Raw genomic sequence first — 11,185 nt, 5'->3', positions numbered from 1 at the left:
TGCACCCATGACCAGCTCTGAAACCAGATTGCAGAGCGGAGAAGGTACGGTGGGATTCGAAATGGTCGGTAATCTGTTTGTTAACTTGGCTTTCGAAGACCTTAGAAAGACAGGGTAGGATAGATATAGGTCTGTAGCAGTTTGGGTCTAGAGTGTCACCCCCTTTGGGAATCTCAGACAATATGAAAGAGAGGTTGAACAGGCTAGTAATAGGGGTTGAAACTTTTAGAAAAAGAGGGTCCAGATTGTCTAGCCCGGCTGATTTGTATGGGTCCAGATTTTGCAGCTCTTTCGGAACATCAGCTATCTGGATCTGGGTGAAGGAGAAGGGTTCTTCAAATTGAAAATGTGGGGGAACCCTTTTAAGTTAATCGAAGAACCATTTAAAAGGGTTCTTCAAAGAACCCATTTTAATGGATCGTCAGAACCTTTTGAAGAACCTTTTGGGGTTTATTTTTTGAACTACCTCCTCTCCCCTAATTATTATTATTATGCATAACAATAACAACAACAACACAACATTTTAGTTCTCTGTGTTTATTATGATTTTAGTGGCAAAGCAGAATACATTTTTTTAAATATGAGGTAAACTCCAAGCAGAGCCCCAAGTCCAATTGGTATATCCTCTGGCGTGTTGATGTTAATGTGTTGATGTTCTCTGTATCCATAGCTAGAATGATTTTGCAGCGCATGGTGATCTAACAGGTTTTCTGTTTTATTCGTCAGAGGTGTAGGGAGGGTGAAATCTGTGAAACCAAAAAATATTAATTATACAGATGATTAACAAAACGTGCACAGGACAGAATTCATAACTTGGTTTTTGAGGTGAATGTGAATGAAAAGAAAACTGTTTTGATGATGGTTTTCATAAACATATCTTATCCATAATGTAAAGGCCTATGGGATATTCATTGAAGAGGTAAGGAAGGAGGATGGTAAATGTGATCTGTAAAACATACCAATACCAATTGCCATATCTTTGTATGCCTCCTCGTCTGTGTACCTGCAGATACAGACACAACATTGAGCAGTTCAGTCATCTGCACCCAATACAGCTAGCCTTTAACATATTCTTATAGTCTACATATTCTTACCTCTTTGTTGGTTGATATCCATTGAATTGTGTCCATTTTCTGTTTTAGAAAGATTGGCACAAATATGAACAGATAGATGGTATCATCATAAAACAATATCAATTTAGTTCATGGCAAGGGACAAACCTTACCTTAAATTGAGGAGATCTCTACATTTTTCAGTTAAATGCCTGCACCTGCTGTCTTATCAAACTTCGAGGATCTTAGAATAATCCTTGTTGAACCCCTAATTGTTAGAGTGTGGTTTGTGTCATGCTCCTGGCACCTACTACCATACCCCATTCGAAGGCACTTAAATATTTTGTTTTGCCCATTCATCCTCTGAATGGCACACATACACAAACCATGTCTCTATGGTCTCAAAGCTTAAAAATCCTTCTTTAACCTGTCTCCTCCCCTTCATCTACACTGACTGAAGTGGATTTAACATCAATAAGGGATCATAGCTAGTTACATAGTTACATCAATAAGGGATCATAACGTTCACCTGGATTTACCTGGTCAGTCTGTCATGGAAAGAGCAGGTGTTCATAATGTTTTGTACACTCACTGTATGTTACAGTATGATTGTTTATTGTATATGTTTTATCTGAATTTAGATCAAATTGTGTAGTTGTCAATGAAATGTGAAATCCTTTTGCAATCAAACCTCTGCAGTTTATTGCCTGACTATTAATGTTGACTATAAAAGGTGTGGAGGCAATTGTCAAAGACTCCAGTTACCCAAGTCATAGACTGTTCTCACTGCTACCGCAAGCGGTACTGGAGTGCCAAGTCTAGGACCAAAAGGCTCCTTAACAGCTTCTACCCCCAAGCCATATGAGACTGCTGAACAATTCATCAAATGGCCATCCGAACTATTTGCATTGACCCCCCCCCCCCCCCCCCCCCCCCCAGGTTGATTTACTCTGATCTGGTCAGGCATCGTAAGGTAACACAAAATAAGCACAAACTCATCCATAATGCTTAGATATTTCAGCAGCATCTCGTGGAAAGTTTTAGTGTGTGTGTTTTGGTATTGGAAAGACTTGCAACAGTAACCACGTTTCCATCCAAACATTTTATACAGATTATTTACTTGACACATAAAAAAAGTCACGACCGGCTGATTGAAACATGAAATGCCAGTACAATTTCACACGTTTGTTCGTTCGACATGGTGGGATCTTTTTGTGTCAGTAAAATGAATTATGGGAGAAATGGCAGTGAATACGGCTTTTTTGCGCAAATATTGATATAATAACCATCAAATCGAAGTAAACTTGGAGTCACACGATTATAAACTCGCAATAATCCAAATAACTTCACAGATCTTCATTGTAAAGGGTTTAAACACTGTTTCCCATGCTTGTTCATTGACGGTCGTTAAGACACTAACAGCTTACAGATGATAGGCAATTAAGGTCACAGTTATGAAAACTTAGGACACTAAAGAGGCCTTTCTACTGACTCTGAAAAACACCAAAACGTGCCTTAGGCATGCTGCAAGGAGACATGAGGACTGCAGATGTGGCCAGGGCAATAAATTGCAATGTCCGTACTGTGAGATGCCTAAGACAGAGATACAGGGAGACAGGACGGACAGCTGATCGTCCTCGCAGTGGCAGACCACGTGTAACAACACCTGCACGGGATCGGTACATCCGAACATCACACCTGCGGAACAGGTACAGGATGGCAACAACAACTGCCCGAGTTACACGAGGAATGCACAATCTCTCCCTCAGTGCTCAGACTGCCCGCAATAGGCTGAGAGAGGCTGGACTGAGGGCTTGTAGGCCTGTTGTAAGGCAGGTCCTCACCAGACATAACCGGCAACAACGTCGCCTATGGGCACAAACCCACCGTCGCTGGACCAGACAGGACTGGCAAAAAGTGCTCTTCACTGACGAGTCGCGGTTTTGTCTCACCAGGGGTGATGGTTGGATTCGCGTTTATCGTTGAAGGAATGAGCGTTACACCGAGGCCTGTACTCTGGAGCGGGATCGATTTGAAGGTGGAGGGTCCGTCATGGTCTGGGGCGATGTGTCACAGCATCATCGGACTGAGCTTGCTGTCATTGCAGGCAATCTCAACGCTGTGCGTTACAGGGAAGACATCCTCCTCCCTCATGTGGTACCCTTCCTGCAGGCTTATCTTGACATGACCCTCCAGAATGACAATGTCACCAGCCATACTGCTTGTTCTGTGTGTGATTTCCTGCAAGACCGGAATGTCAGTGTTCTGCCACGGCCAGCAAAGAGCCTGGATCTCAATCCCATTGAGCACGTCTGGGACCTGTTGGATCGGAGGGTGAGGGCTAGGGTCATTCCCCACAGAAATGTCTGGGAACTTGCAGGTGCCTTGGTGGAAGAGTGGGGTAACATTTCACAGGAAGAACTGGCAAATCTGGTGCAGTCCATGAGGAGGAGATGCACTGCAGTACTTAATGCAGCTGGTGGCCACACCAGATACTGACTGTTACTTTTGATTTTGACCCCCTCTTTGTTCCGGGACACATTATTCCATTTCTGTTAGTCACATGTCTGTGAAACTTGTTCAGTTTGTCTCAGTTGTTGAATCTTGTTATGTTCATACAAATATTTACACATGTTAAGTTTGATGAAAATAAACGCAGTTGACAGTGAGAGGACGTTTCTTTTTTGGCTGAGTTTATGTTGAGTGGTCCTCCCACTACAACAAGGAAAACCATGCAGTTTATTAGGCTACAGATTAAATAAATGATGATGAACTTCACAGGGTGGTGAATGTGCAATGTGATGAGCTTGATGAACCTTTCCAATAAATATTGAGGGTCTTATTCTGGTGACATGATGATCGATGCTTGGCTGCTGTTTGACAAATTCAAATGATATCGCCCTCATCCATGATAATCTCATATTGTAGGTAGCCTACCCACACTGTATCTGTGAGCTATTGGCTAGAGCTAATGTGCCAAGACCAGAGTGGGCACTTTTGCAATATTACGCAACAGTTTTTGTAACATAACCATCAGTAGTTGAAAATGCGATGGAAACCCATTTAACTTGTATTTTTAATTCGGCACATAGGAATTTATTGTCAAAGGTTATTTTTGTATGCACTATGTCATCACGCACAGCCTTTAATCCACAAAACGTTTGCTTGATGGAAAAAAATCTCTGGTGGAAAAATATGCAAATTGTTTTATGCAGATTTTAGAATATTGACATAAAAATTGGTCACAAATTGGATGGAAACCTAGCTCTTGACTATCCTGACAGTTGTTTTTGTACAGTAAGCTTTATTTGACTCTTGAAGCACAAGCGATTACACAAACAGTTACAAGCAAAACTAATCCTTTACATCTATGTCTGTCTTCTGTACAAAATGTATGTACATAGGTATGCCTCTGACATTGAGATGTGACCGATTTTTTTACACTGTCTTTCAACTCAGGACTGCTCCTGAATACCTGAAGAGGCTGTTTTATTGGTGGACTCTGTGGGGAGGGGTGTGGCTAATCATGTTCAGAAGCTTCATCAGCAGATCGTGGCCATGGCTACGGCTCACTGATTGGCTTATGTATTCGGCTTCGTCCTCCTCAGTACAGGATTGGTCAATACTACAACCCTCTAAAAGAGAAAAGATCAAAATAGACAATCTGTCACACAACTGTAATATAAAACTGAATCTGTATGAACTCACAACAAGTAATACATGTAAAGAGAACATTATTACCATTGGCTAATGGCTACACAACACCACATTTATTCCTAAACTCTTAAGTGATCGTGGAGCAAATCGTTTGGTTGCTGACAATGACAAAGTATTTAATACCACAAGAGCTTGGCACATGATATTAACAATTAAATAGTCTATTTAAATTGCCACAACCAGCAATCCATAGAAAAACAAACCCTACTGCATACAAAGCGTTTTGCTCCGTTGCAGAATCATTCAGTGTGAACAGAAACATTTGCTATACATGAAAATAGGAGTATAGTCTTTGTCTTACCCACGTCACAGCAGATCCCCGGTGCAGCACAACGTCCCTCCTCAGTGCCACACACTCTTCCTCCGGCCTCACAGGGGGAGGGCAGGTAGTTCTCATCCACGCAGCCAGCTGCCTCTGGAGAGCCCACGTAGCAGCCCATCCCCTCCCCACAGCAGATATTTGGGCCAAAGCAGCGGCCCCTGTCCCCGGGGCCACATGACATGCACTGGAAAGATAATAGGAAACAGAAAGTTATACTTATATTGTTATTATAGATACAAGTTATATATTTATAGAACATTTTGTTTTTTCATAACAGTACAATACAATATACAGTATTGATAAACAAATACATTCTAAACCTGTTATAATTGTTAAAGATAAAGATACAAAATCATTAATTAGAAACAATTAAATTAAATACAATTTTAAAAGCTTCTATGAAAATGTAAATATATCAAAATGAAAGAACAGTTGGATGGATCTTATAGCTTTCCTAGACGCAACAACTAAGAAGCAACTATCAGCAGACTAAAAAGAACCAAGAATAGATGGCTTTCCCATAGTATTCTATTAAACATTTTGGGGTAACGTAGCCCCACTATTTACACAAATGACAACACATGTCACTCAATTCAGTACTTCCTAGTTCAATATCAAACAGTTATTTCAGTTATATTAAAACCAGGAAAGTCTCTGTAGTGTCCCCTGTTGATTATAAACCCATAAGGTTAATAAATTGTGACAATAAAATGATGCCAAAGCTTATAAGCAATAGGATGGCAAAAGTCTTACAGACTTGATAATCAAACAGGGTTTATAAAAAAACTCAAACAAATACAAGAACATGTTTCAGTTTAATACAGTACGCAAAAAAAAAAAAGATATAGATTTATCAATAATGGCTGTTGATGCCAAAGAGGCTTTCGACCGTCTTGAATGGCCTTTTCTATTCAAAACTTTTACATTTAATACAAATATTGTATAAATGTCTTAAATCCAAAATATACACAAATAATGCATTATCTGATGAAATTGCTTTAGAAAGAGGCACAAGACAGGGATGCCCCCTCTCCCCTCTCATGGTTGCACTGGCAATTGAACCGCATGCAGAAAGAATTAGACAGGACCCAGTTAACGTAACAGGTATTAGTATTGGTAAACATGAATATAAACTAATGCCCCCTTTGCTAAAAAATATTTTTCAGAATACTCAAATGTCAGGTTATAAAATGAATGTGGAAAAAAATTAAATAATGCCAAGAAAAATAACAACTCACGATCTACAGGAATGCTTTAAGTGGACCACAGAAAATATTAAATACTTTGTTTGCTTAATAAGCAACAACAAACAACAAATATATAAATATAACTTATTGTGTTACTTTTTAAATGTTTTACTTTAGTTTATTTGGTAAATATTTTCTTAACTCTATTTCTTGAACTGCATTGTTGGTTAAGGGCTTGTAAGCATTTCACGGTAAGGTCTACACCTGTTGTATTTGGCGCATGTGACAAATAGAATTTGATTTGAACTTTATTCCATTATGAAAGCAACAATATGAAAGCAGATCTAATTAAATTGAATAATTTTCCCATAAATCTCACAGGTAGAATAAACCTCTTAGAATGGAATGGCTGACAAAGTTTTTGTATTTATTTTTCGGTAATACCAATTACCCCACTGAAGACATTCTTTATAAAAGTATACTCGGTCATAACAGACTTCATATGGGAAAATAAAATTAATAGAATAAACAGTTTTACATCTTCCTAAGTCTGAGGGTGGTTTTAACCTTTCAGACTTGAAATTATATAAACTCACTACCCAAGGCTTTTACTTGCGACATTAAGTTAAATGCACTAAAGAGGAACAATGGATATGTATGGAAGATGTGCATGCTCATCCGCAGAATATTTTTATGGGTCTATTTTCAAAGGATAAAACTTAGAACATTAAGAACTTCATAGTGAAGAACACTAACAATATGGAAGAAAATGAAAAGTATTCTACAAGAACCAATATCACTCCCTAAAAACACAACCTTATGGAACAATCCTTGGATAGCTTTTCAGAATTCACCGCTAATTTGGTCCACATGGAAAACTAAAGGCATAGAAACCGTGAATGACTTGGTAACAGGAAATACATTTATTTCCATGACAGAATTAAAAAGTAATTTTGGACTGACCAATGTAGATAGTTTCAAATACATGCAACTTAAAAGTTACATATCACAAAATGTTGATTTTAAATATTTTGGACATCAGCGCAACCTTGGGGGAATCGTATTTGAGTCCAGCAAGGATGTTCATATTATCAGGAAGATATACAAAACCTTGCAGAGAGCATATCCAACTGACAATCTCTTAGAAAACCAAGACAAAAATGTATGCTTAATCCAATATAAACGTATGTATAGAATGTATTATAAAAGAGACAAAATTCTCAATTCTACAGCACAACGGCAGAGTCATGTCTCAAGTGCAAAACTAATAATGACTCAATAATCCATGCTTTCTGGGAATGCTATAAAGTCTGGAAGTTGTGGACGGAGCTAGAAAGTTGTCTGTCAGAAGTATTACAATGTAAACATACTTTTAATCTGTCTGTCTGCATATTTCAAGACATGGTATATGGGGTGTAGTGAGATACCCAATGGGCTGGACGATTCTCTTCTCATCACTCAATTTGAAAAAACGTATACTAAAAACTTGAAAGTCAATCAATCCGCCATCATTGACACGATGGAAAAGAATGATTGTTTTATTATTTAAATGTTGCAATAGCCTAGGCAACCAAGAAAAAACAAATTGGTACAATTTAAGGCCAAGTGGCAAACAATAATGCAGGCACTAGTGAGCGTGCAGATCTGGGCAGATGAGAGTCATTATTTGTGTGTCTGTAAGTTGTTGTTCATATGTATAAGAGTGTTTTTTGAGTCTAAAGAAAACGGGGGAAAGGAGGGGGATATACAGTATTGACATATAATAACCTTTGATTTGAACGTGCAATCTCAACCCTTCAAAGCTAAGATGCAAGCCTATATGCAGCCACGAATCTAACTCTATAACAGACACACAGTAACAATAGACAATAACAAAGAGGAACTGCTAAGAATTACTTGGTACCTTTCTGGATGGGAAAGCTAGTGCTGATCTCTTGCCTCCTATGGGGCAGTTGGAGATGTAGCAGGCAGTGCATACAGATAGCAGGAACAGCAGACAGAGGGCAGACACTGGGGTGCCAAACATAGCCACTGAGAAAGAAGGAAAAATTGATTTAAAGTTTGTCTAAGTTGATGCTACTTGTCTCAGGATAGAGATAAGATAATAAGATCAATCATAGACAGTCTATTGCTGCAATAATTCTTGCAAAGTCTGTTACAGAAACATGTTTCTTCGTTTTTTTAAGATAAAGTCGTTTTAAGATTGTCAGAGAAAATACAAACACTGTATGAGATACAGAAGACATACTTACTGTGTTGAGGTTGAGGCTTTGGTGAGGATGATCTGCGAATTTGTCGATGATTGATCTTGATAAAGGTTGATTGTCTTTGTTCATGTTCCTTGCCATGAAAATGTACCCTTTTATACCTCTTGCTCTGTCTCTTAGGCTGTGACATGGCCTCAAAACCACCAATTAAGTCCAATCAAGACGTTATTCCACAGGTACTAATTGTGTAACCTGATTAGTAAAGGGAATGGACATTGAGATGGACAAGAAAAGGGCATATCAGGCGTGACCATGCATAAGAGATATGGGGGGTCTGGTTAGTCTTACTTTACACTGATATGAGTTTCCATAGTTCTACACAGTGTTGTGTTTGAGACCGGAGCAAATCGAGTCCGAGTCAAGAAGGGGGGGGGGGGGGGGGGGGGGGCGAGACCGAGTCAAGACTGAGACCAGAAAAAATGTGAGTCCAATTCAAGACCATGATTGGAATTTTGTCAAATCACCACCATAATAATTCAAAATGTTCAGGATTTCTGTGTTCATATTTCAGGACAACATGTGGATTCTTTAGACATTCAGAATAAATGCATGATGAGGGAAAAAAGAGCCACCATACAAATGATTACTAACCCAAACACAGTGGGGAACAATGAGGGCCCTCTACGCCTCTAAGGATTAATAAAAAAATAACAATAATAATTGTTTATGGACTTTTTGTGTTTTACAAAAAGTGCACTCTCCTATTACTGTTGCTGTCAGTATTACTGTTGCTGTCCTGACGAAGTTGTCACACACTAAAGGCCTAGGTCCAATAGGTTCGCCACAGCGCAAACTTCTATAATAGATATAAAGACTGTTCAGGAATTAAGGTATCAAGAATGGAGTGTATATATTTGACCTTTGAAGCGGATTTATGCACTTAATAAACGGAAGCTGATAATTATGAGTTTTTTACTCCGCTGGTCTCGGCTGGTCTCCGGAAGAAATTATGAATCCGAGACCGAGTCAAGACAAGTACAAATGTATCTGACACCGAGACAAGACCGAGACACTCATAATATGGTCTTGAGACCGGTCTCGAGTACTACAACACTGATTCTACAGTACGTTGTGTTTATAAATGTTATGGGATGAACAACAAGGGTAGGAGGGAAGGGGGGATGAAAAGGGTAAAATAGGAGGGAGCTATGACTTCAGAGTTGATTTGTTTGTCAAATCAAATCAAATTCTATTGGTCGCATACACAAATTTAGCAGATGTTATTGCGGGTGTAGCGAAATGCCTGTGTTTCTAGCTCCAACAGTTCAGTAGTATCTAACAATTCACAACAATACACACAAATCTAAAAGTAAAAGAATGGAATTAAGAAATATATAAACATTAGGACAAACAATGTCGGAGTGACATAGAATAGAATACAGTGTATACATATGAAATGAGTAAAGCAGTATGTAAACATTATTAAAGTGACCAGTGTTCCATTATTAAAGTGGCCAGTGATTCCATGTCTATGTATATAGTATGTATGTAGTATGAATATAGGGCAGCAGCCTCTAAGGTGCAGGGTTGAGTAACCGGGTGGTAGTAGGCTAGTGATGGCTATTTAACAGTCTGATGGCCTTGAGATAGAAGCTGTTTTTCAGTCTCTCGTCCCAGCTTTGATGTACCCGCACTGACCTCACCTTCTGGATGGTAGCGTTGTGAACAGGCCATGGCTCGGGTGATTGATGTCCTTGATGATCTTTTTGGCCTTCCTGTGACATCGGGTGCTGTTGGTGTCCTGGAGGGCAGGCAGTGTGCCCCTGGTGATGCGTTTGGTAGACCGCACCACCCTCTGGAGAGTCCTGTGGTTGCGGGCAGTGCAGTTGCCGTACCAGGCGGTGATACAGCCAAACAGGATGCTCTCAATTTTGCATCTGTAAAAGTTTGTGAGGGTCTTAGGGGCCAAGCTGAATTTCTTCAGCCTCCTGAGGTTGAAGAGACGCTGTTGCGCCTTCTTCACCACACTTTCTGTGTGGGTGGACCATTTCAGATTGTCAGTGATGTGTACGCAGCGGAACATGAAGCTTTTCACCTTCTCCATTGTGGTCCTGTTGATGTGGATAGGAGCGTGCTCCCTCTGCTGGACCAGGGTTCGAGTCATGGCCCCCTAATTGGTCACTCCGACATTGTTTGTCCTAATGTTGATATATTTCTTAATTCCATTCTTTTACTTTTAGATTTGTGTGTATTGTTGTGAATTGTTAGATACTACTGAACTGTTGGAGCTAGAAACACAGGCATGGGTTGCCCCCTAATTCTCCACAATATGCCACGGACTATGAAGAATCCTTTATTTATTAAATTAACACATTCATTTAAAAACAATTATGTTGCAATCTATTATTGTGTGTGTGTGTGTGTTAGTATGTATGACTTTACTCAGCCTGTATTGGCTATGTAACAACTAATGTAATAAGAGGAAGAGAGAACTTCAGATAAATAGAGAAATGGCTCAAGGGATGATTAAAAGGTTCTCATTGTCCTTATTAATAACAAGAGCACGGTTGACCTTGACCTCACCATGTGTTAATCATGTATTTGTCATTATGTTTTAACCTGGAGAGATCTTATGAATTTAACTCAAGTCATTATCTGGACATTGTTAGGCCTATTTCCACCCCAACTTAATTTTTCTAA

General features: G+C 39.3%; 1 protein-coding gene across 1 annotated transcript; it reads right to left on the bottom strand.

Annotated features, from left to right (window-relative positions):
* Positions 1-4,531: 4,531 nt before the first annotated feature.
* Positions 4,532-8,551, bottom strand: neu1 (neuraminidase 1). The gene is made up of 4 exons (NM_001123652.1): positions 8,531-8,551; positions 8,182-8,309; positions 5,071-5,275; positions 4,532-4,687 (listed from the first exon to the last, which is right to left on the bottom strand). Coding segments are annotated over exons 1-4 (480 nt in total). The 5' UTR covers positions 8,532-8,551; the 3' UTR covers positions 4,532-4,541.
* Positions 8,552-11,185: the final 2,634 nt, after the last annotated feature.

Source organism: Salmo salar, chromosome 11 (genome assembly GCF_965601325.2).
Source record: "Salmo salar chromosome 11, fSalSal1, whole genome shotgun sequence".
Lineage (NCBI taxonomy): Eukaryota > Metazoa > Chordata > Actinopteri > Salmoniformes > Salmonidae > Salmo > Salmo salar.
The sequence above is the reverse complement of the archived record's forward strand: the minus strand, read 5'-3'. Positions and strand labels throughout refer to the sequence as shown.